At 49.8% G+C, this 26,011-nt stretch overlaps 2 protein-coding genes across 6 annotated transcripts in view; one reads left to right on the top strand and one right to left on the bottom strand.

The window, feature by feature from the left end:
• LOC147121925 (uncharacterized) overlaps positions 1-18,694 on the bottom strand; it is a 173,631-nt gene extending 154,937 nt beyond the window's left edge. For all 5 annotated transcript variants that reach the window (XM_085982470.1, XM_085982472.1, XM_085982474.1 and 2 more), the window contains exon 1: positions 18,515-18,694. In XM_085982470.1, coding sequence (XP_085838596.1) covers positions 18,515-18,590 — 76 coding nt within the window. In that variant the 5' untranslated portion in view covers positions 18,591-18,694. The remainder of the gene's footprint in view (positions 1-18,514) is intronic.
• Positions 18,695-18,716: 22 nt separating this feature from the next.
• On the top strand, positions 18,717-25,472 carry LOC147121924 (diphthine methyl ester synthase-like). The gene is made up of 3 exons (XM_085982475.1): positions 18,717-18,973; positions 21,724-21,848; positions 25,334-25,472. The coding sequence occupies exons 1-3, from the start codon at positions 18,839-18,841 to the stop codon at positions 25,455-25,457; spliced, it is 384 nt and encodes a 127-aa protein (XP_085838601.1). The 5' UTR covers positions 18,717-18,838; the 3' UTR covers positions 25,458-25,472.
• The last annotated feature ends 539 nt before the right edge of the window (positions 25,473-26,011 follow it).

Genomic DNA, 26,011 nt, shown 5'->3' with positions numbered 1-26,011 from the left:
ACGGTTCGCGACCCTGGGACTCGGGCCCGACCCCTACCGCAATACCCTTCACCGCGCCGCCCCCGGGACCTACCTCAGCGTCGGCGTCCCGGACCCGATCGGGACCGCCACCCCCGGTACCGGCTCCGACATCGGACCCCCGCGGCTGTTTTTTCTGCGGCCAGGAGAAACACCCGAGGTCGCGCTGCCCAGCTAGGAACTCCACCTGCTCAACCTGCAGGAAGAAAGGCCATTTTGCTAAGGCCTGCAGAAGTGGATCTTCAGAGGCCAGCAGTGCCTCATGTGAACTGTGGGGGCGGCCATCTTCCTTCAAGGCAACAGAGGCCAGCATCCCCACACGTGAGTCATTGGGGCGGCCATCTTTGATCAAGGCAACCGACACCAATAGTGCCTCATGTGAGTTATGGGGGCAGCCATTTTGTCCAACCTCGTGGGAGACGCCATTTTACCCACCACGCTCGACTGCCACCGTGCCTCCAGACCGGACGACCGCCTCACCCGCAGACGACCCGCTCAGCTACACACTAGCCTCCGTCACTCTGGATCAAGCCCGCCCGCATCACCTGTCCAAGTCGATGATGGACATCAAAGTTAACGGCCACGCCACGACCTGCCTGTTCGACAGCGGAAGCACGGAGAGCTTCATCCACCCAGACACGGTGAGCCACTACTCCCTCCCCGTCCTGCCAACGCGCAACCGAATCTCGATGGCATCGAGGTCCCACGCCACGGACATCAGCGGCTACTGTGTTGTGACCCTGTCAGTTAAGGGTACGGAGTATAAAAACTTTAAACTCCTCGTCCTCCCCCAGCTCTGCGCTGCCGTCCTACTAGGGCTGGACTTCCAATCCCACCTCCAAAGTGTCATCCTAGCATACGGTGGACCCCTCCCCCCACTCACAGTCGACAACCAGCGGATGTTAAACCGCCCACCGCGTAACACCTGCAGCCTATCCACCCTCAAGGTCCCGCCACCTTCCCTGTTCGCTAACCTAACCCCCGACTGCAAACCCGTCGCTACCAAGAGCAGGCGGTACAGCGCCGGGGACAGGGCCTTCATTAGCTATGAGGTGCGGCGCCTCCTGAAAGAGGGCATTATCGAGGGGAGCAGCAGCCCCTGGCGTGCCCAGGTCGTGGTCGTTAAGACCGGCGATAAAAATCGCCTGGTCATCGACTACAACCAGACCATAAACAGGTACACCCAGCTGGACGCATACCCCCTTCCCCGCATATCTGACATGGTCAATCAGATTGCACAATACCGAGTATTCTCGACCATCGACCTTAAGTCGGCCTACCACCAACTCCCTATCAGCCCGGAGGACCGGCAGTATACCGCCTTCGAGGCGAATGGGCGCCTCTACCACTTCCTTAGGGTCCCCTTCGGTGTCACCAACGGGGTTTCGGTCTTCCAAAGGGAGATGGACCGGATGGTCGACCAGAACGGACTGCAGGCCACGTTCCCCTATCTAGATAACGTCACCATCTGCGGCCGCGACCGGCAGGACCATGATGTGAATCTGGAGAAATTCCTCCGTACGGCCCAACGGCTGAACCTCACCTACAATAAGGAGAAATGTGTGTTTAACACCTCACGCCTTGCTATCCTCGGCTGTGTAGTAGAGAACGGAGTCATCGGCCCCGACCCCGAAAGAATGCGCCCCCTCATGGAGCTACCCCTCCCCCACTGTCCTAAGGCACTTAAGAGAACCCTGGGACTCTTCGCCTACTATGCCCAATGGGTGCCCAATTATGCGGACAAAGCCAGACCCCTCATGAAGTCCACATCCTTCCCCCTCACGGAGGAGGCGTGCGCGGCCTTCTCCCTCATTAAGGGAGACATAGCCAAGGCCACAATGCACGCAGTGGATGAGTCCATCCCCTTCCAAGTGGAGAGCGATGCATCCGACTTCGCCCTAGCCGCTACCCTTAACCAGGAGGGGAGGCCGGTGGCCTTCTTCTCAAGGACCCTACAGGGCCCTGAGATCCGACACTCGTCGGTCGAGAAGGAAGCCCAGGCGATCGTGGAGGCGGTACGACGCTGGAGGCATTACCTGGCAGGCAAACGATTTACCCTCCTCACCGACCAGCGTTCGGTCGCTTTCATGTTTAATAACAAGCTGAGGGGCAAAATCAAGAATGACAAGATCTTGAGGTGGAGAATCGAGCGATCCACCTACGATTATGAGATCTTGTACCGGCCAGGTAAACTGAACGAACCCCCTGATGCTCTTTCACGAATTACATGCGCCAGCGCGCATATTGATAGACTTCAGACCCTCCACAACGACCTCTGCCACCCCGGGGTCACCAGACTTTACCATTTCATTAAGGCCCGCAACCTGACCTACTCCATCGAGGAGGTCAGGACCATGACCAGGAACTGCCAGACCTGTGCCGAGTGCAAACCGCACTTCTATAGGCCGGACAGAGCAAGCCTGATCAAGGCCACCCGCCCCTTCGAGCGCCTGAGCATCGACTTTAAGGGGCCCCTACCGTCATCTGACCGTAATGTGTACTTCCTCAACATCGTTGATGAGTACTCCCGTTTCCCCTTTGCCTTCCCCTGCCCAGACATGACCAGTACCACGGTCATTAAATGCCTGAACGAACTCTTCGCCTTGTTCGGGTTCCTGAACTATATACATAGTGACCGGGGCTCCTCCTTCATGAGCGAGGAACTCCGCCAGTTCCTACTAGCGAGAGGTATTGCAGCAAGCAGGACCACCAGCTACAGCCCCCGAGGGAACGGCCAGGTGGAAAGAGAGAACGCGACGGTATGGAAGGCCGTCCTCTTAGCCTTAAAGTCTAAGGGCCTCCCAACCTCCCGCTGGCAGGAAGTCCTCCCGACAGCGCTGCATTCCATCCGGTCACTACTTTGCACTGCCGTTAACGCCACCCCCCATGAACGAATGTTTGTTTTCCCCAGGAGGTCGACTACGGGAACCACTCTCCCAACCTGGCTGACCTCTCCGGGGCCCGTCTTGCTGCGAAAGCACGTGAGGGCCCATAAAACGGACCCCCTGGTCGAGAGGGTGAACCTCCTGCACGCCAACCCCCATTATGCCTACGTGGCTTACCCAGACGGGCGGGAGGATACTGTCTCCTTACGAGACCTCGCACCCTCGGGCACTCCGGAGACACCACCTTTACCCCCCCCCACCACCCCCCCAATTCCAGCCCAGGTAGACGGCACGCCGGAAACCCACGAGCCTTCGCCGACCACGCAGACACCAGCATTAACACCGGATGATGCAACACCGCCGCTGCGACGATCGGAGAGGCTTACGAGGCCTCCGGACAGACTGACATACCAGAACTGGTAGTACACTTCACCCCGCCGGACTCAAATCTAAAGAAGGGGTGAATGTGGTAAACCACTTTTATCGTTCACTATCGTTACACTATAGTTATCACTGTTATATTGTTATCACTGTTCTCACTGTTGTATCACTATATGAGGTCGCCTCTTGTCACGCTGTTATACCTGGGCTGACCATCACTGACTCCGCCCATGGCTCCACCTACCTGCCTAGGTATAAAGGTAGTCGACTGGCTGGTATTCCTCCTTGTTGGATCCGATCACCCACGAGGGTGGGCTCTGTTATTTAGTCAATAAAAACCTATAGTTACTTTCCTAACTCGTCGCTTTTCATTGGACGAATTGATAGGTATATCAATCAGTGATTGAGACTAACAATTTCTATTCCATCCTCTACCTCTCAAGTTCCTGTCATCTGTGTCCTTTCAATGCTGAAGAGTCTGAGCTTTTTTTTATATTCGTTCCTGGGATCTGGGAGTCGCTGGCAAGGCCAGCATTTATTGCCCATCCCTAATTGCCCTTGAGAAGGTGGCGGTGAGCCGCCTTCTTGAACCGCTGCAGTCCGTGTGGTGAAGCTACTCCCATAGTGTTTTTAGGGAAGGAGTTCCAAGATTTTGACCCAGTGACTATGAAGGAACAACGATATATTTCCAAGTTAGGATGGTGTGTGACTTGGAGGGGAACTTGGAGGTGGTGGTGTTCCCATGCGCCTACTGCCCTTGTCCTTCTAGGTGGTAGAGGTCGTGGGTTTGGGAGGTGCTGCCGAAGAAGCTTTGGCGAGTTGCTGCAATGCATCTTGTAGATGGTACACACTGCAGCCACGGTACGCTGGTGGTGGAGGGAGTGAATATTTAAGGCGGTGGATGGGGTGCCAATCAAGTGGGCTGCTTTATCCTGAATGGTGTCGAGCTTCTTGAGTGTTGTTGGAGCTGCACTCATCCAGGCAAGTGGAGAGTATTCTATCACACTCCTGACTTGTGCCTTGTAGATGGTGGAAAGGCTTTGGGGAGTCAGGAGGTGAGACACTCGCCGCAGAATTCCCAGCCTCTGGCCTGCTCTTGTAGCCACAGTATTTATGTGGCTGGTCCAGTTAAGTTTCTGGTCAATGGTGACCCCCCAGGATGTTGATGGTGGTGGGTTCGGCGATGGTCATTGAATGTCAAGAGGCGGTGGTTAGACACTCTCTTGTTGGAGATAGTCATTGCCTGGCACTTGTGTGGCGCGAATGTTACTTGCCATTTTTCAGCCTAAGCCTGAATGTTGTCCAGATCTTGCTGCATGCGGGCTTGGACTGCTTCATTATCTGAGTTGCGTCGAATGGAACTGAACACTGTGCAATTCTCAGCGAACATCCCCACTTCTGACCTTATGATGGAGGGAAGGTTATTGATGAAGCAGCTGAAGATGATTGGGCCAAGGACACTGCCCTGAGGAACTCCTGCAGCGATGTCTTGGGGCTGAGATGATTGGCCTCCAATAATCACAACCACCTCCTTTGTGCTAGGTATGACTCCAGCCAGTGGAGAGTTTTTCCCTTACTCCCATTGACTTCAATTTTACTAGGGCTCCTTGGTGCCACACTCGATCAAATGCTGTCTTGATGTCAAGGTCAGTCACTCTCACTCTCACCTCACCTCTGGAATTCAGCTCTTTTGTCTGTTTGGACCAAGGCTGTAATGAGGTCTGGAGCTGAGTGGTCCTGGCGGAACCCAACCACATTGTCAGGTAGGTGCCAGTGTTGTAGTTGTACTAGAACAGCTTGACTAGAGGCGCAGCTAGTTCTGGATCACAAGTCTTCAGCACGACAGCCGGGATATTGGCGGAGCCGTTTCTTGATATCACGTGGAGTGAATTGAATTGGCTGAAGACTGGCTTTTGTGATGTTGGGGATCTCAGGAGGCCGAGAAGGATCATCCACTTGGCACTTCTGGCTGAAGATGGTTGTAAACGCTTCAACCTTGTCTTTTGCACTCATGTGCTGGGCTCCTCCATCATTGAGGATGGGGATGTTCATGGAGCTTCCTCCCATCAGTTGTTTAATAGTCCACCACCATTCACGACTGGATGTGGCAGGATTGCAGAGCTTTGATCTGATCTGTTGATTGTGGGATTATTTAGCTCTGTCTATAGCATGCTGCTTCTGTTGTTTAGCATGTACGTAGTCCTGTGTTGCAGCTTCCCCAGGTTGGCACCTAATTTTTAGGTACTCCTGGTGCTGCTTTTAGCATGCTCTTCTACACACCTCATTGAACCAGGAACATTAATGGTAGAGTGAGGGATATGCCGGGCCGAGGTTACAGATTGTGATGGAATACAATTCTGCTGCTGCTGATGGCCCACAGCGCCTCATGGATGCCCAGATTTGAGCTGCTAGATCTGTTCTGGATCTATCTCATTTAGCACGGTGGTAGTGCCACACAACATGATGGAGGGTGTCCTCAGTATGAAGACGGGACTTTGTCTCCACAAGGTGTGTGTGGTGGTCACTGCTGTCATGGACAGATGCATCTGCGACAGGTAGATTGGTGAGGACGAGGTCAATTAGGTTTTTCCCTCGTGTTGGTTCTCGCACCACCTGCTGCAGGCCCAGTCTGGCAGATATGTCCTTCAGGACTCGGCCAGCTCGGTCAGTAGTTGTACTACCGAGCCACTCTAGGTGATGGACATTGGAGTCCCCCATCCAGAGTACATTCTGTGCCCTTGCTACACTCAGTGCTTCTTCCAAGTGGTGTTCAACATGGAGAAGTACTGATTCATCAGCTGAGGGAGGGCCGTAGGTGGTAGTCAGCAGGTTTCCTTGCCCATGTTTGACCTGATCCCATGAGACTTCATGGGGTCCGGAGTCAATGTTGAGGACTCCCAGGGCCACTTCCTCCCAACTGTATACCACTGTGTCGCCACCTCTGGTGGGTCTGTCCTGCCGGTGGGCCAGGACATACTCAGGGATGGTGATGGAGGAGTCTGGGACATTGGCTGAATGATATGGTTCTGTGAGTATGACTATGTCAGGTTGTTGCTTGACTAGTCTGTGGGACAACTCTCCCAATTTTGGTACAATCCCCAGATGTTAGTGAGGAGGACTTTGGGCTGGGTGTGCCTTTGTCGTGTCCGAAGCCAGTGCTGAGGTCGATGCCGGGTGGTCCATTCGGTTTTATTCTTATTATTGTTTCTTGTAGCGGTTTGTTACAACTGAGTGGCTTGCCAGTCCATTTCTGAGGGCAGTTAAGAGCCAACCACATTGCTGTGGGTCTGGAGTCACACATAGGCCAGACCAGGTAAGGACGGCAGATTTCCTTCCCTAAAGGACATTATTGAACCAGATGGGTTTTTATGACAATCCGGTTGTCTCATGGTCACCATTATGGATACTAGCTTTTATTTTATTTGAGATTTATTTAAATGAATTCAAATTCCACAGCTGTCATGGTGGGATTCTGAACTCATGTCTGTGGATTACTAGTCCAGTAACATAACCACGTTCTCGCAAGACTTTTCCAGACTTTCCTCATAAATCAGTTCTCTGACACTAGAGATCAGCTTTGTGACCCTTCTCCCTAACATTTCTAAAGTTTCTCTTATGCCTCAATAACCAGATTTGAAGGCAATACTCAGATGCACCCTGACCAGAGCACTACATAGATTCAGCACGAGGACTTATCCTGTACTGGCTTGGCAATGTAACTTAATTATTTTTCTTGTTTGTTGATTGCCACTCTGCCATGACTGAATATCGTAACTGCTGAGTTTACCCCTAGATATCTTGGTCTTTCCCCTGGCTGTCAGATTTACTTGTCTCCCTCCCCCCATTTAGTATCATCTATCAATGACAAACTTGCATTGTGTTTCGGAATCCAAATTGTTACGTAAATTAGAAACAGTATCCCCCAACACAGATCTAAGGCATTCAATGCACGACACCTCCCCAGCCTGATGTCATTCCCTCAATCAGTACCCACTGCCATTTTATTGTAAGCTTGTTTCACAGCTTTTCATGTGGGATTTACTGCAAGCCTAGGTACATTACATCAAATCATAAGGGTTTCCAACATCCATGTGGAATATCATTCCTTTAAAAAGGCAAGCAGTTCAGGTCAAATAACCCCCCCAGTCCTGCTCAGATAGCCTGAGTTTATTCTGTAAACCTAGACTAATGGACTGAGTGAAGCTGTCTCACTTACATTGCTGATAATTTTATTTCCTGTTTGCACATGTGGTGACACTACCTACGTCAAGACATGCAGGTGTTCTTTATATCAGCACCACTTCACAGAATGGCACAGAATTTATTAAGTTTACAGTTTGAAGTGAGAATCAGACATAGGTGGAGCAGGAAACTGTTCTGACCTCCAATTGTTAGTGTAGATGAGGTAAGGAAGAATCAAATACTTCACCTGGTTGGAGAAGGCAGTAGGATGCATAAAAAAATAGTTTAGACAGGCATTTTCTTTACTCCTAGTTAGGGTCATTTTCCATAATAGCCTCATGTACAAGAGATTTAGTGACATTTTGCAAAACAAAGTATTTCAACCTAACAAGCAACATCACACTGAAACGTTTGCACTTAGCACTTTTCAATAAATACAGTGCCTCTCGAAAGAAATTTTCTGTGAAGCTCCCGATTGCATATATCCTGAAATATTACAGAAAATGCTGGAGATGCACAATTTGTCAATCAACATCTAAAACTGACATGGCCCATGGGGGTGGTCACTCTGGCTGCCTGCCTCACTTCCGTAGTCTTGTCTGCACCCGAGTGGCCCTGGAGGAGCACACAGTGTCTGCCGGTACACTTGAAGCCTTCCCTGACCGGTGGGCACCGCAGGGACTGGAGTGCATAGTGGACACTGTGAATAATAATAGTTTTCTTTGTTTTATCATTTAGTTCCTTATGAGTTGTGCCCCTCTAAAAAGGGGGCACTTTTGTTTTATGTCATTGGGGCATAGGTTTCGTAGAAAGGAATCTGAGACAGAAACATCGGTTAATGTTTTAGCTGTGACCTTTCCTCAGGACTTCTGAAAGATTAACTTATCTTTCCCTTTCAGACTAACAAACTGTGCCTTACCCGCATTTCCTATTTTTATTTCAGATTACCAGCATTTATGGTGTCTCTTTTTGATTCTGTACTTGTGCAACGTAGAAAGTGTTTTTTTCCCCACATTTTAAGCAGGCATTAGTTAGGGCGGGGTAGAACATACAAAGAGCATGACCCAATTTCTGGAACTCGTAACGTTGAGGGAAATTACTGTATTGTAACATGTAGTCTCAACAATTAAACCTTTTCTGTTGAACCTCTCCGAGTTCAGTATATTTTGTTAGGAGTACGTAGGCTCCTACATTGGTGACCCCGACGCTCAGGACGACTCCTAAGCGTAACCATGGCTGACACAAACGCAGTTTCTGTGAAGCTGCCGGAGTTCTGGGAGAACCTAGCCATCACCTGGTTCCTTCAAGCCGAATCGCAATTCTGACTCCGCGGCATCACCGCCGACGCAACGATGTACGACTACCTCCTCGCCTCCCTGGGCAGCTCCACAATCACGAAAGTCTGGACAACACTACAAAACCCTTCGGAGGAAGGCAAGTACGCACATCTCAAGGCCGCGCTCCTTAAAAAATTCACAGCCTCCCAATTCGTGCGCAACTGCCACCTCCTCGACCTCCCGGGACTAGGTGACTCCACGCCGTCAGACTTGCTCTCACACATGCTTGCTCTGACCGACGAGAAACCGCCCGGCCCCCACGTCCCCCAAGCCCTCCGACCCAGGGCTACTGCTACTTCCATACCCGGTTCGGCGCACGGGCACGCCGCTGCAGCCATCCCTGCACGTTTCCAACCGCCCCCACACCGGCCTACACGATGGCCGTGGGGCAAGCAGGCGCGCTGCTGCACGTTACGGACAGCGCCTCCGGACGCCGTTTCCTATGCGACACGGGCGCGCAGCGCATCATCCCCGCGTCCGCCATCGAGATCCAGCGAGGCGGCCGCGGCCCTGCGCTGGCTGCCGCCAACGGCACCGATATCCGGACGTACGGCACCCGCACCGTCACCATCGACCTCGCAGGCTGCCGCTACCACTGGGAGTTTATCACCAAGAACTCCTGGAGGCCTTTGATGGTGGTAGGCCGGGGGAACTGCTGGACGGCTTGCACCTTGGCGGGCAGGGGAATGGCTCCGTCCTGCGTGATGTGGTGGCCGAGGAATTCGATCCTGCTGAGGCCGAATTGGCACTTGGCTGGGCTGATGATGAGCCCGTGCTCACTGAGCCGCTGGAACAGGGTGTGGAGGTGCTCGATGTGTTCCTGCTTGGAGGAACTAGCTACCAGGATGTCATCCAGGTAGGCAAAGAGGAACTTCAGGTCCCGGAGGACCGAGTCCATGAGCCGCTGGAAGGCCTGGGCTGCGTTTTTGAGGCCGAAGGGCATTCGGAGGAACTCGAATAGCCCAAAAGGGGTGATTATGGCCGTCTTGGGAACGTCCGTGGGGTGGACTGGCACCTGATGGTAACCGCGCACCAGGTCGACTTTGGAGAAGACTGAGCGGCCGGCCAGTCTAGCCGAGAAGTCTTGAATGTGCGGTATGGGGTACCGATCCGGCGTGGTGGCGTTGTTTAGGCGCCGGTAGTCCCCGCAGGGGCGCCATCCCCCGTCGGGTTTGGTGACGATGTGGAGTGGGGAGGCCCAGGGGCTGTTGGAGCGGCGGATGATGCCGAGCTGTTCCATTGTGGCGAACTCGGCCCGGTGCTCTCCCCGCTCCTCGGTGCGGATTTCCTGTGCACCCACGGCCTGTTGGTCGACAGGCCTCGGCGCCGCCTCGTGGACATGAACACCATGTCACCTATCCCGGGCGCCATGGCACCCCCCCAACCCGCCGAAATGGCGTGGCAGTGCCGCGCCCGCTCAACGGACGACTACTCAGCACTCCTGGCTGAGTTCCCAGCCCTCACCAACCCGACCTTCTCCGCGAAAGTTGCTAAGCACGGGGTAGAACACTTCATCCCCACCACAGGCCCACCGGTGTATGCCCACGCCCGCAGGCTGGACCCGGCCAAGCTGGAGATCGCGCGGGCCGAGTTCGCCACAATGGAACAGCTCGGCATCATCCGCCGCTCCAACAGCCCCTGGGCCTCCCCACTCCACATCGTCACCAAACCCGACGGGGGATGGCGCCCCTGCGGGGACTACCGGCGCCTAAACAACGCCACCACGCCGGATCGGTACCCCATACCGCACATTCAAGACTTCTCGGCTAGACTGGCCGGCCGCTCAGTCTTCTCCAAAGTCGACCTGGTGCGCGGTTACCATCAGGTGCCAGTCCACCCCACGGACGTTCCCAAGACGGCCATAATCACCCCTTTTGGGCTATTCGAGTTCCTCCGAATGCCCTTCGGCCTCAAAAACGCAGCCCAGGCCTTCCAGCGGCTCATGGACTCGGTCCTCCGGGACCTGAAGTTCCTCTTTGTCTACCTGGATGACATCCTGGTAGCTAGTTCCTCCAAGCAGGAACACATCGAGCACCTCCACACCCTGTTCCAGCGGCTCAGTGAGCACGGGCTCATCATCAGCCCAGCCAAGTGCCAATTCGGCCTCAGCAGGATCGAATTCCTCGGCCACCACATCACGCAGGACGGAGCCATTCCCCTGCCCGCCAAGGTGCAAGCCGTCCAGCAGTTCCCCCGGCCTACCACCATCAAAGGCCTCCAGGAGTTCTTGGGGATGATCAACCTTTACAACCGCTTCATTCCCGGAGCGGCCTCCCTCATGCGGCCCCTATATGAAGCCCTCCGGGGTAAGAAAGGCAGAATGGCGATCGAGTGGTCGGCGGACATGTTGACCGCTTTCGACACGACCAAAAAGGCGCTCACCGACGCCACCATGCTCGCTCACCCACAGCCCAACGCCAGGGTGGCCCTCACCACGGACGCCTCCGACCACGCGGTCGGCGCCGTGTACGAACAGTGGGTCGACGGGGCCTGGCAACCGCTGGCCTTTTTCAGCCGCCAACTGCGCCCCCCGGAGGCCAAATACAGCGCCTTTGACCGCGAGCTCCTCGCACTGTACCTGGCAGTCCGCCATTTTAGATTTCTTCTGGAGGGCCGCCCCTTCACCGCGTTTGTCGACCACAAACCCCTGACATTCGCGATGGCAAAATCTGCGGACCCGTGGTCAGCCAGGCAACAACGCCAGCTCGCCGCGGTGTCCGAATTCACCACGGACATTCGGCACGTCTCCAGTCGAGACAACGTGGTGGCCGACTGCCTATCCCGCCCCGCCATCCACGGCGCCCACCTGGCAGTGGACTATGCTCAACTGGCAGCGGAGCAACGCACCGACCCCGATCTGCTCTCCGCGCCCACAACCCTCCCAGGGCTGCGACTGACCGACGTCGCCTGCGGCCCGTCCGCCGTCACAATCAAATGCGACACCTCCTTGGCGCAACCCCGCCCCGTAGTCCCGGCGTCCTGGCAAAAACGGGTGTTCGACATCGTCCATGGCCTCTCACACCCCGGCACCGCGCGTCCATTAGACTGGTGGCCAACCGATTTGTCTGGCGCGGCCTGCGCAAAGATGTGCGCGTCTGGTCCAGATCTTGCATAGCTTGCCAGCGTGCCAAAATCCACCAGCACGTCAAAGCCCCACTCGAGGAGTTCACCGTGCCAGAAAGAAGGTTTGACCACGCCCACATCGACCTCGTCGGCCCCCTGCCGCCATCACAAGGTCACACGCACCTGCTGACAATCGTGGACCATACCACCCGCTGGCCCGAGGCCATTCCACTGACGTCCACCACCACCGCCGACATCGCGAGGGCGTTCATCGGGACCTGGGTCGTTCGGTTCGGCGTCCCCTCCGACATGACGTCAGATAGAGGCCCGCAGTTCACCTCTGATCTGTGGGCCGCCATTGCCCGAAACCTCGGGGTGGCCGTTCACCGCACCACGGCTTACCACCCCCAAGCCAACGGACTGTGCGAGCGATTCCACAGGTCCATGAAGGCGTCCCTCTGCGCCAGCCTCGAGGACGAGGCTTGGATCGACCGCCTCCCGTGGGTGCTACTTGGCCTACGCTCCGCGGTCAAGGAAGACCTGCAAGCCTCGGCCACGGAACTCGTGTACAGCCAGCCGCTGCGCGTACCCGGAGAGTTCCTGCCACCGCCACGACCCCCTGGTCGGCTGACCAGCAACGCCACACTTTCGCCAACCGAGCACAACAGTTCGCTCCGGTACCCACCGGCCGGCACGGCGAACCAGCAACCCGCGTACCACCTAGCCTGCACATGGCCAAATTTGTTTTCGTGCGCCATTACGCCCACCGAGGACCTCTACGGCCCCCATACGACGGACCCTACAAGGTACTCCAGACGGGGAACAACTTCTTCCTCCTCCAAGTGGGCGGCAGAACTGACAAGGTGTCGGTCGACCGGTTCAAGCTGGCGCACCTAGAGCCCGACGAACCCGTTCAAGTGGGCCAACCCCCACCGCGGGGCAGACCGCCTAAGAGCCCAACGCGCCCGACCGCCCCGCTCCCGACACCAACCGCCAAGAGCCGTTCCGGCCGTGCCATCAAGCCGCCACGCCGGTTCGTACACTCCCTACTGTTAAGTCTGTGTGTTATAGTGATAATTACTACACAGACTACCAGAGTAAATTCAACAGGTCTTTACTGGTTGGAGGTAGGGACTATACTGAATACAATATTACTACACAGTGCTTATATACCGGTGTGGTCACCCCCGGTATTACGTATACAGCAGCCAGAGAAAGTAGTACATCTCTTAAGGTGGAACAGGCTTAAGTTCTCTTAAGGTGGAACAGGTTACATACACCACAATCCTCCCTTTTTAGCTTAACAGTCATATCCCCATTTAACATAACATAACATATATACATAAATATAACTTCAGGTATAACAGTTCAAAGGTTCAGTCTCTCAGGAGGCTTTCTGATGCGGCTTGGATAACGCCTCTCAGTAGTCTCTGATTCTTGTTGTTGAGGTGCCTCCTCTATTTGGTTTCCAATGTATTGGGTGTCATCATCATCAAGTACATTCCCTGCCGAGGTAGATGCTTCAGGTTCATTAACGTCTTCCACAGTTGTCTCTGTCACAACCATGGGTTCGACCCTTGCTCTCGACTCTACCAGTTGATCCGCATGACGCCTTATCACATTATGACCAATATCTACTGTGTACATCAGAGGTCCTTGTCTGGCCCGAATTGTTCCGGAATGCCATTTTTCGTTTCCATAGCCCCTTGCCAACACTGGTTGTCCTACGTCGAAAGTTCGAGTGGTCTTGTTGTTAATATGCCGAAACTGTTTGTTTTCCACTTCCCTCCGCACAATTGGTTTTCACAAGTCCAACTTGGACCGCAACCTCCTGTTATAAAACATCATGGCAGGACTTTGGTTAGTCACTGCATGATCGGCGTTTCGATATGACATCAGGAACTTGTCGACCTTGTGTTGCAGCGGAATCTGATCATCGTTCATGGCCTTAATTGCCTTTTTGAATGTCTGGACAAATCTTTCAGCCAACCCGTTTGTCGCCGGATGATATGGGGCAGAGTTATAATGTTTTACTCCATTCTTCTTTAAGAATTGTCGGAACTCATCCGATACAAACTGTGGTCCGTTGTCCGAACAGATCTGTTCTGGCAATCCGTTCCTTGCGAATATTGTTCGTAACACCGCAATTGTCTTTTCTGAAGTAGTGGTATTCATCTTGATGACTTCTGGCCATTTGGAATGTGCGTCCACCGCGATTAGGAACATGGAGTCCATGAATGGACCAGCAAAGTCAATGTGTACGCATTGCCATGGGGCTGAAGGCCATTCCCATGGGTGTAGCGGTGCTATCGGAGGTGCATTTTGCACTTTTTGGCACCCAGCGCAGCTTTTCGTTAACTCCTCAATCTGTTGGTCAATACCCGGCCACCATACATAAGCCCTAGCAAGACTTTTCATTTTAACTCCCCCCAGATGACCTTCATGCAGTTCGTTTAAAATTCTTTCCCTTAACTTGGGAGGAATAATCACTCTTGTCCCGTACATCAAGGTACCATGGCAGACGGACAGCTGGTCTCGCCTTGCCGAAAATGCCGGTAACAGAGGATCACCCCGTGTTGGCCATCCTTTCACTGTCACCTCGTAGACTCTGGACAGTGTCGGGTCGTTCCTGGTTTCTCTTTCAATACTTGCATTGGTGACTGGTAAACACTCGATGATGGTCGAATGAAATAAGTCAACAGGGTCAACTTTCGTCGTGTCTTCTTCTTCAGGTAGTGGCAGGCGCGACAGCCCATCAGCATTGCCATGCTGTTTCGTACCTTTGAATTCTATTTGATATTGATGTGCCCCTAGGAAAAGAGACCATCTCTGGAGACGCTGCGCTGTCATCACCGAAACACCCTTCTTAGGGTTAAAAATGGATACCAACGGTTGATGGTCTGTCAGAAGTGTGAATTTTTGGCCCTGCAGGTGATGATTAAACTTCTTCACTCCCCATACAAGGCTAAGAGCCTCCCTATCGATCTGCGCATAGTTGCGCTCAGCGGAGGTCAATGATCTGGATGCAAATGCGACTGGCCTTTCCGTGCCATTTGGCAACTTGTGTGAGAGTACTGCCCCAATACCATATGGAGAAGCATCACAAGCCAACCGAATAGGCAGTGTCGGGTTGAAGTGAGCCAACACTTCCTCTGAGGTGATCAATTCTTTGCTTTTGTGAAATGCCTTCTTACAGTTTTCGCCCCATTCCCATGGTACCCCTTTCTGTAAAAGAGCGTTTAACGGGTGCAGTACCGTGGATAGATTTGGCAGAAATTTATGGTAATAGTTAATTAATCCTAGAAACGACCTCAACTGAGAGACATTCTCCGGAGCGGGAGCCTTTACAACTGCCTCAATCTTGTCAGGAGACTTATGAAGCCCCTCCCGGTCAATGACATGGCCACAGTACGAGATCCGCTTCTGGAAGAACTCACATTTCTGCCGATTTACTCTAAGTCCATACTCTTTCAGTCTGTTGAGCACCAGTTCCAAGTTTGCGAGATGTTGTTCATCACCATCACCTGTGATCAGAATATCGTCCAGGTAACATTGTGTGCCTGGAATTCCCTGTAATACCTGCTCCATGGCCCTCTGCCAAATTGCTGGAGCCGATGCCACTCCAAAAACCAGCCTATTGTACCGGTACAACCCTCGATGCGTGTTGATCGTGAGGTATTGGCGTGACTCTTCCTCAACCTCCATCTGCAAGTATGCCTGCGCCAGGTCTATCTTGGTGAAGTGTTTCCCGCCAGACAATGAAGCGAAAATATCCTCAATCCGTGGAAGTGGATACTGCACCGTGTGAAGCACCGGATTAACGGTGATTTTGAAATCTCCACAGATGCGAATCTTCCCTGGATCTCCTGGCTTGTTGCTCGCAGGACGTTTCATAATGGGAACAATTGGCATAGCCCACTCACTCCAATCTACCTTAGACAGTACACCTGAACGTTCTAGTGCTTCCAGTTTCGCTTCAACAGTAGGTCGTATTGCATAGGGTACCGGTCTGGCTTTAAAAAATTTTGGTTGTGCATGTTCATCAATCTTGATGTTTGCCGTAATTCCTCTCAGTGTTCCCAGTCCCTGCTGGAACACCTCTTTAGCATCATCCAATATTCTGGACAATCGTTTAGGTTTGACATCTGTTTCCCCGGAATCTACCGTTAGTGCCTTCAAGGAGTGCCAGTCCATATTCATTTTCCTAATCCACTCCCGTCCTAGTAGTGGTGGACCTCCTTCAGGTAGCACATATAAGTCCATTACTTGGCTTTCTTCGCCCTTGTGGACCACTTCTACCTCTATTTTTCCGATGGGGTACACTCTTTGCCCCGTGTATGTTTTCAATATAATCTCCGTATCCTGTAGGGGAATATGTTGGAGTAATCTTTCTTATTCATGACCGTCAATGCCGATCCAGTGTCCAATTCCATTTTTACTTGGACTCCTGCTATCTGAAGAGTGACCCAAATTGTCTGGAGATCTGCATCCTTACCAACGTTGTGTACTCTTAAGCTATCCAGTTCATTACTGCTAGCGTCTGGATCTGACTTCTGTTCGGTCCAACTGTTCTTTGTCACCTTGTGTACCTTTGCGTATTTTCCTTGTGGTGACTTTTTGTTGTTGGTCTTCTTTCCTGACCGGCATACTTTAGCTATGTGGCCAAGCCTGCCACACGTTCTGCATTCTTGGTTTTTAAACCAACACTGGTTCTGATCGTGCGTTGTCTTTCCACAACGATAACATTTGACAGAACTCAAACCCAATTTGTTTGTACCGAGTTCCGGTGACCGTAGCTGCATTACTGCCGTGCCTCTCGCTGCGGCTTCGTGTGCTGCTGCCATAGTGACTGCCTTCTCAAGCGTCAGCTCATTCTCCTCGAGCAGTCGCTTTTGTGTATCCTGTTTAAATAAACCACACACAAATTTATCTCGTAGTGCCTCTGTCAGTCCCGTTCCAAACTGACAATATTTTGCTAGCTTACGTAATTCCATCAAATATTCAGCATTGCTTTCATTCTGCAGCTGCCTTCTGTCGTAAAATTTAAATCGTTCCGCTAGCATCAGCGGCGTGGGGTTTAGATGATTTTTCAGGACAGTAACAATCTCATCGAACGTCTTATCCGCCGGTTCATCTGGTGATAACAGGTGTTTCAATTGCCCGTATGTCTTCGCACCCATTAAATTTAATAATGTTAGTGCTTTATCTGCATCAGGAATTTTATTTGCCTTACAATAATTTTGTATGCGTTCTACATACATGGCCCAATCTTCGATGTCACTATCAAAGGTATTAATGTTCCCATGTTTAGGCATCGTTGCAATTTATTGTATTTTTATGTTATCCAAGATGGCGGCTTCTCGCTCTTGTCGTCGTCCTCCGCCCACAAAATGGCGGTTTTCCCGCGCTTGGCGGTCTTCAACCATCCCCCGACGCTGTCTCCGCTTCACCGCGGCTCTCGCGCCTTCAGTTTCCCCAGACGCTGCGCCTTTTAGCCCGAATGCGGCCCTTATCTCCGGTCGCGATCGATGTCCCCGCGCTGCGCCTCTCGCTCGAAAGCGGCCCGGCCCTTATCTCTGGTCGCGATCGATCTCACCGCCCTTATTCCTCCGTCTTCCCAGCCCCGTCTGTACAGCCAACGCGGTTGACTTTCTGTCGCGTCGCTGCCCGGCTTACCCACCACCGAGGTAGAAAGAAGAAAGCTGACAGTCGCTGATGGAGGCTTCGAGGTCAGGATGTCTTCTGCACTCCGGTTTCTCGATGCCTGCCGCTCGACGTGTCTTCCAGTAGGGTGATGAGGGTGGAAACCTCTCTTCGACGTCCTGTCTGTGGACGAAGCCGCCGTGGAAATAACTGCCGCAGGGTAAGAATCGGACTCGTCGCCACTGTTAAGTCTGTGTGCTATAGTGATAATTACTACACAGACTACCAGAGTAAATTCAACAGGTCTTTACTGGTTGGAGGTAGGGACTATACTGAATACAATATTACTACACAGTGCTTATATACCGGTGTGGTCACCCCCGGTATTACGTATACAGCAGCCAGAGAAAGTAGTACATCTCGTAAGGTGGAACAGGCTTAAGTTCTCTTAAGGTGGAACAGGTTACATACACCACACCTACTAGCGGATTCTGGGGGGAGCTGTGTGGCGTACCGATCACAGAAAGGACACAATCCGCTTTTCGGTCCGTAGACTATAAATCAGGCGTCATGCCTTTAAGAAGGATCACACCTTTAAGAAACTCGATCTGCAACATAGTTAAGCCCAGAGCGGGGGAGGAGCAGTCGAAGCTGTGGACTGATTAAAGGCAGTCGGACTTGGTGTAGTCTCTGACGCCATTTTTGTGTTCAACATGTAGTCTCAACAATTAAACCTTTTCTGTTGAACCTCTCCGAGTTCAGTATATTTTGTTAGGAGTACGTAGACTCCTACAGTATTAAGAATAACAAAGGTGTTGTGCAACACGTGGACCTGGGTTTATTTTGCAGACTTAGGTACATCAAATTAGGTCACATTTTTAAACCAGCAGAAGTGATTTTACCAGGCATGGGCTACTAGATGCAAGGAACAGGTTGGAGTTTGCATCCAGGTTACAGTGAGTGAGCCAGTCTGCAACAAGGGCACAGACACGTGAAGTAACTCACCAAGACCTAGCATGGGGATTTTCAACCCATTCGCCAGCTCCGCGGTCGGACTCCCAGGCCCCTCTATTGCATCCATTCCCGGGTTTCCACTTTTTAAATCGCAATGTCAGCCTTTGGGTGGTCAGGCCCAGGAATCCCGTCTCCTTAGTTACAAGGTCGTAAAACGCCGCCAAGTGCCGGTGGGCGTATTGCGGCTCTGCCGTAATCCGGTGCGTCGGCATGGTGATGGCGAGAGGAGAGCGGGCTCATTGACAGCTTGGAGATCAGAAACATTTACTGCAAACTATTAATGTTGGAAGCGGCTCGCACTACCGACCCCGCGGAATGTTGTATTTGATCGGCCTGGGGCTGGGGGACGCCCGCGACATCACCGTGAAAGGACTAGACATCGTGAGGCGCTGCAGCCGGGTCTACCTGGAGGCCTATACCTCGCTCCTCACTGTCGGCAAAGAGGCGCTGGTATGTGTGCCGATGCAGCCAGCACGTCCCTTCACAACGTTATTTCTAATGCAATGTACCGGGTTCCTAGTGAACAAATGATAAAGGAGTAACATACTTTGCACACTCCTCTCTGAAGCAGCAGTAATAATGTGAATTGTACACTGCACCACCAGCACGGGGGGGGGATATATATTAAGTAAATATATCCACTGTTACCAAACATTACCTTAGCCAAGCAGTTTTTAATTTTTTTTTGCCAAACTAAGAAATATCACATGAATTAAACAGTGTGTTTACTGATTGCTGGCCACCTATTTGTCAGAAACAGAAAATGACAAAAAATGAAGTACATCCCAAATTTCCAGTATGTACGTAATAACAAATAGAAGAGAGTGATTTCAAGGCACGAATCTGGTCCTTGGGTTCTGAAAATTGGTGAAAATCTAATGGAGGATATCACGGAATGTTATAAATGAGTGATGAGAAATAATGTAAACCTTCAATTAAATGAACTTTGTAATTATTTCCTGATATTCCTTGTAACAGTGCTCAGTTAAATTGCAGCTTTGGAATGAAGATATTTTAATATTTTTCGTCCAGTTCCATACTGTGCACTGCATGCATTATTTACATTGCAAGAGTGACCACACAGGTGATGTGCCTATAATAACAAAAATAGGCACTCGAGATAAATACAGTCTATTCCTCTTTGTTTAAAATTGCTTAATTCGAATTATGTTAATTAAAAACATTGGTGCCAAAACTGCCTTCTGTGCTGTTTTATTTAATTCAAACTACTAGACAATTCAAATTTTTTTCAACCAAAAAATGACTGAATTAACAGAAGTATACTGTAATGTGGTCACTTTCTTGAAGTACCAGTTGGCCTGGGGAGGATAGATCGAACTTTATCATAGCTTGGCCACAAAACTCTTCAGCTATGTTTACGCCTTTCTTCAGGTGCTAAATAGTGACCAGGACGTATCGAAGGAACTCTGCAGATTCCCTCATTGGCTAGATTGGTAAATGCATCAAGCAGTGTCATACTGAGCTGTGCAGACCAGGAATGTTTCGAGTTCTGTTCCTGTTCTGTGCTGCATTAGCAGTTCTCAGTGGAGAGGGCACGTCAATCAGCTTTAGTGTCTCTGGGCTAGGGAATATTCAGCCAAGGCTCCTGCTCCTGATTACTATTCAGTGAAACCTATTGGAAAGTGGATGTCTGGTGAAGTCTACCTGGCTTTTCTTTGTGACCCTCTTGAATATCCTGCCAACTGTTATCCTGTATGAGTTTTTTTAATTGTTCCAAAATTACTATGATGTTTGGCCTCTCAATCGGAGCTGTCGCCTCTAATATTACAGTAGTTGAACTTATATAGTCATAACGGCACAGAAGGAGGCAATTTGGCCCATCGAGTCCATGCTGGCTCTCTGTAGAGCAATCCAGTCAGTCCCATTCCCCCGATCTATCCCTGTAGCCCTGCAAGTTTATTTCCCTCAAGTGCCTATCCAGCCTCCCCTTGAAAACATTGAGTGTCTCCGCTTCCACCACTTCCGTCAAGTTCCACGTCCTCACCACTCACTGCGTAAAAAAGTTTTTCTTCACATTCCCCCTGTATCTCTTGCCCAAAACCTTATATCTGTGTCCCTCTAGACCTTGTACCATCAACTAGTGGGAATAGCCTTTTCCCGTCTAGCCTATCCAAACCCGTCATAATCTTGTACACCTCTATCAAATCACCCCTCAACCTCCTTTGCTCTAATGAAAACAAATCCAGCTTCTCCAATCTGTCCTTGTAGCTAAGATCCCCCATCCCCGGAACCATTCTGGTAAATCTCTGCACCCTCTCAAGTGCCTTCACATCCTTCCTAAAGTGTGGTGACCAGAACTGGACGCAATACTCCAGTTGTGGCCTAACCAGCGCTTTATAAAGGTGCAGCATAACTTCTCTACTTTTGTACTCAATACCTCTATTTATGAACTTCTTAAGGTAGTGTCAGCCTCTGCTCTTGGGTTGTCAGGGTGTTAGGAATGCTGGAAACTCAGCTCATTCTGAGAAATAGCACATAAATGACCACTTTGCATAGTAAGAAAAGAACAACTTAAAAATAATATATTAGATTTTCCCTGTAGCTCAGTTGGTCAAGCCGGTGAGTACTGTACCATAAGACCAGAAAGGTCCTAGTTTGCATTCCCTGCTCTGTACTGAGTAAGTTGATAGCCAGGGTGGTTGTAAAGGCATGACAAATTGCTTCCGTGCTCCCCTTGTCCTGGGTTAAAGAGGGTAAAAGGAGACAACATTCCTAGTACTGATTGCTCGTCAGCTGGAGGTGACTCAAAAATCTCGAGTGTATTCACTCTGTTAAAAGCGTGAGCACATTCACAAATGTTGCTATCTTAGACTTGCAGATTAAGTTGATTGAGTTTTCAATCAGCGTCATTGCCCATTACATCTACAAAACATTGGGGCAACTGTGAATATTGAATCTGTAAGCATGTCAAGCCAGAATTTCGGCTACTTGTTTCATCGCCAGATTATAGGAGCCAAGTTATGTTTTATAGTGAACATTTTTTAAAAAATGGATCTTGGATAGGTCATGGTGAGCAAATTAGACTGTGGCAAGTGGATACATTTTGAGCATCAGCTCAGAAATATAGGTACATTGGAGGCCATACTGATGCCTAGGAATGGTTCTTTTAAATTACCAGAGTCATGTGCTCAGCTATCCGAATTATGGCTAATTGAAATTGAATTCGCTTTCATTTACAGGAGGAATTTTATGGCCGTGAACTCATCATTGCAGAAAGAGAGATGGTCGAACAAGATGCTGATGAAATTTTAAGGGATGCTGCTGATAATGATGTTGCCTTTCTTGTGGTAGGAGATCCCTTTGGGTAAGTAAAGCATTAGCTATTGAAGTTTTCTCCTATATGTCTGTAATTTACCTCAACATAGGAAGATAAGTTACGCATTCCATCATCATTAATATAAAAAAACACCAGAAGTAATTTGACAGCTACTCCTTGTTTCCTGTAGATTCCTTATCTATGCATTTGTGTGTATTCTTGACTGATTCACTGAAACAAATGGGGCTGCGTTACAAATAGTGATGGAAAGTGAAATGGAAAAAGGCATTTAAAGTAGAGATTAGTCCATGTTTAAGAAGCGGTTTGGTCTATTGGTCAAATGCCATCTCTTCATGAATTAGGTTCAGATAATGATGGCCTTTCGACCTACTTTACCTCACCGTGCCAGAATATCATTCCTATTGTCTTCCTATTATAGCATTTAGTTTTTTTTTAATGAGTATAGTGTCAAACACGGTTCCTGGCACTCTTGCAGCTGTCCATCACTCTATGTAAATGAATACTTTCTGTTGTCTGTTCTAAAACTGTCCTTCATAATCCTCAACCTGTGCTCTCTAGTCCTCATCCCCTGGCACAGCTGAAAGTATTGTTTTGGGCGGTTTACCTCCTCTACCCTGTTAAGTATTTTGTATATCTCTGTACGGTACCCTTCTGAGACATCAATTTCCGAGGCAGAAGAGCCATAGGATATCAATTCATGTCTCATATAACTCTTGTTAATCTGGTGCTTAAACCTTGACTTTTGGTCAATGAAATGCTGCCAGAACTGACGCTAATGAATGGGACGGCTCCAAGTACACTTACTCATTTGTATGAATGAAGTGCAGTTATCTATGTGACCTGTCCAGGATGTGTCTGGTGTAGCCCCAATTACTGAAATGAAATTACAGTGGTTGAAACTGTGGATAGTTTCACAAATTGTGACTTGACAGTTGCAGAGTATTGGAGAAGAGGTTTAACTTTTTGAAGGACATAAATGTAAAAGTTTTAGCAGTCACCAAGGTCTGACATCAGCATTGTAAAGGGTTTAGTAACAACTTGGGGATCTTTGTATGAAAGTAGACACTACGCCCTCCCTGACAAATTATCAAGATAGCTCCAGCATTGAAGCCATCCATGTAAGTTTTTTTTATAAGACATCTAATCCTTACTTATTGATTTACCTTATCTTATGTCTTAATCATTTCACCTTAGTGGTGTCCTGCACTATGGTCCTTGGGCTTTCGCCTAGGTTTCTCAGTTTAAAAAACACAAGAAATAACTGAATGAAAAAAAGCCCTTCCACTATCTGCACAATCATGAATTCTATCCCACCCATTTAATCTCCTGCAGGAAGTTCTGCATAATACTTTTCAATTTCCAAAGGTAATCGCAGCAACAACTCGTATTTATATACAGGAAACTTTCTGGTATCCGGCACTGACGGGACCGAGCTGGTGCCGGTCGATCAACACTGCCGGAGAAACCAGCGCTAATGTTAAAACATATACGGAGCTTCTGAGCTCCGTATCTAGCAACAAACCCTGTTGCTTAGCAACAGCTTCAAAACAGTCGGCGCAGATTGCAAGCGTCTCTGTAGCTAAGCAACAGCTTCAGCTAGACGCTTGCAGAGCCAGGAATGGAGGAAAAAAGCAACGAAAAGTTATCTGAACCGACTCCTGAATTTTGCCGGTGGATAGAGCATTCCGGAGATTTAACCTCCGTTTAAACGAAAGTTTCCTGTAGCGCCTTTAATGTAGTAAAACGTCCCAAGGCGCTTCACAGGAGTATTTTAAGACAAATATTTGCCACCAAGCCACATAAGGAGAAATTAGAGCAGATGACCAAAAGCTTGGTCAAAGAGTTAGGTTTTAAGGAGCGCCTTAAAGGAGGAAAGAGAGGCGGGGAGATTTAGGGAGGGAATTCCAGGGCCTAGGAAGCTGAAGGCACGGCCGCCAATGATTGAGCGATTATAATCAGGAATGCTCAAGAGGGCAGAATTAGAGGAGCGCAGATATCACGTGGCGGGGGCGGGAGGAGGGTTTGTGGGGCTGGAAGAGATCACAGAGATAAGGAGGGACATGACCATGGAGGGATTTGAAAACCAGGATGAGAATTTTGAAATTGAGGCATTGCTTAACCGGGAGCCAATGTAGGCCAGCGAGCACAGGGGTGATGGGTGAACGGGACTTACTGCGAGTTAGGACACGGGCAGCCGAGTTTTGGAGGACCTCAAGTTTACGTAGGGTAGAACGTGGGAGGCCAGCCAGGAGTGCGTTGGAATAGTCAAGTCTCGAGGTAACAAAGGCATGGATGAGGGTTTCAGCAGCGGATGAGCTGAGACGGACGATGTTACGGAGGTGGAAATAGGCGGTCTTAGTTTTTCCGCGGATATGTGGTTGGAAGCTCATTTCAGGGTCAAATATGACACCAAGGTTGCGAACAGTGTGATTCAGCCTCAGGTAGATATTAGGGAGAGAGATGGAGTCAGTAGCTAGGGAACGGAGTTTGTGACGGGGACTGAAAATAATGGCATCAGTCTTCCAAATATTCAAGTGGAGAAAATTTCTGCTCATCCAGAACTGGATGTCGGACAAGCAGTCTGACAATTTAGAATCCATGGAGGGGTCGAGAGAAGTGGTGGTGAGTTAGAGCTGGGTGTCGTCAGCGTACATGTAGAAACTGAAGCTGTGTTTTCAGATGAGGTCGCCAAGGGGCAGCATGTAGATGAGAAATAGGAGGGGGGCCAAGCAAAACTCTAGAATATCTGTACTATTCAACCCTGGTCCAGAGCACCACAATTTTGCACAATTAAAGGTTGGGGTTCACTTCTACAATTCCTAATCTCAGCTGTGAGGGGGAACTGAGTTTGGGTCAAGTAGTTTGCCAGCGGGAGGTGGAAAATTCTGCCCCACCACTGGTTTTGAAAGAGCATTGGCAGAGGCCTGGGAACAGATTGCCCTCCTGTGCATGGTGTGTAACAGAGGAAGAACAGTAGAAAGGAAAGGAGGCAATAATGTAGTACAGGAAACGCTTTTTTATCCAGCTCCGACGGGACCGGCGTGGTGCCGGTTTATCAAAAAGTCCGGATTACAGAGAGGTATAGTTAAAAGGTACGAGAGCTCCGTACACAGCAACAAATCCAGGCTTCCCTGTTGCTTAGCAACATGTGCAGGAACCCCGGCCACAGACCAAGCGTCCCTGTTGCTTAGCAACATGTGCAGGAACCCCGATTGCACAGCCACAGATCGAGGAACAGCCACTAATATGAAGTAAAACTTACCTGAACCTACTCCTGAATTTTGCCGGTTAACCGAGATTTCTGGTTATTTAGGTGCCGGTAAATCGAGAGTTTCCTGTCGTTTAAAAACCTTCAAAGGAGGAGGAGCCCTGTCCCCTTTTAGATAGAAACCTGTAGTAGGTTATTGGCATAGGATGGATTATATCAGGGACAGGGTATGAGATCTTTTATAAGTTGAATTGTGTGTCAGTTACAGTGTTTAATTCACTACATTCTCAATGTTCTCCTGCAGGGCAACAACACATAGTGATCTAGTTCTGCGAGCGGTAAAGGCAGGAATTCAGTACCACGTTGTACACAATGCTTCCATATTAAATGCAGTTGGATGCTGCGGTCTACAGGTAAAGCATTCTTAACTCTGCTTTCTCAATTTAAAAAGTGCAGCTAACAGCCATCTGTATTAACATTCTGAGTTGCTTGTATCACCGGTCAACCCCCTTGCTGTAGGTATCTATTTCTGTAGATAATTATTACAAGTCCAGGTGGTAGATATATATTCTAGTTGTTTTACTGAATATCATTGTGTTGAAAGCTGGATTGTTTTCTACACAAGTTTTAATCTTAACTTCTTTCCCCCATCCCACAAAAGACAAGAAGAGATCTATATATTTTTTAACAGTCTGCTCCTTGCTGATGATGTAAGTAACTGGTAGAATTCTTTGTCGTATTACAGCTAAATGTCAGGCTTCCTAGTATCAGACTCACTTCAGCATTGGTTACGTGTTTGTGTCTTGTCTATAAACACTAATTTAAAACCTCAGTAACTTATCAGAGCTTCCAATCTCATAAAAAAAACTTCCTGTCATCAAACATTGGGTTTATTTCACAAACTGACATGCTGTGGCCATTGTGTTTGTGTCTTCTCTAACATTGATCTGTCACTTCAATAGTTTAAACTTTTTCTCACTCC

This window comes from Somniosus microcephalus, chromosome 3 (genome assembly GCF_052327205.1).
Source record: "Somniosus microcephalus isolate GS21.2 chromosome 3, FLI_Smic_1.0, whole genome shotgun sequence".
NCBI classification, from domain to species: Eukaryota; Metazoa; Chordata; class Chondrichthyes; order Squaliformes; family Somniosidae; genus Somniosus; species Somniosus microcephalus.
This window is presented reverse-complemented; position numbering and strand designations above follow the sequence as displayed.

Excerpts from the sequence above, each read along its gene's own strand:
- LOC147121924 (XM_085982475.1), top strand. The coding sequence starts at position 18,839 with ATGTTGTATTTGATCGGCCTGGGGCTGGGGGACGCCCGCGACATCACC. Across the intron at positions 18,974-21,723 it reads CTGTCGGCAAAGAGGCGCTG|GAGGAATTTTATGGCCGTGA; the intron begins GTATGTGTGCCG and ends TTTCATTTACAG. Across the intron at positions 21,849-25,333 it reads GTGGTAGGAGATCCCTTTGG|GGCAACAACACATAGTGATC; the intron begins GTAAGTAAAGCA and ends GTTCTCCTGCAG.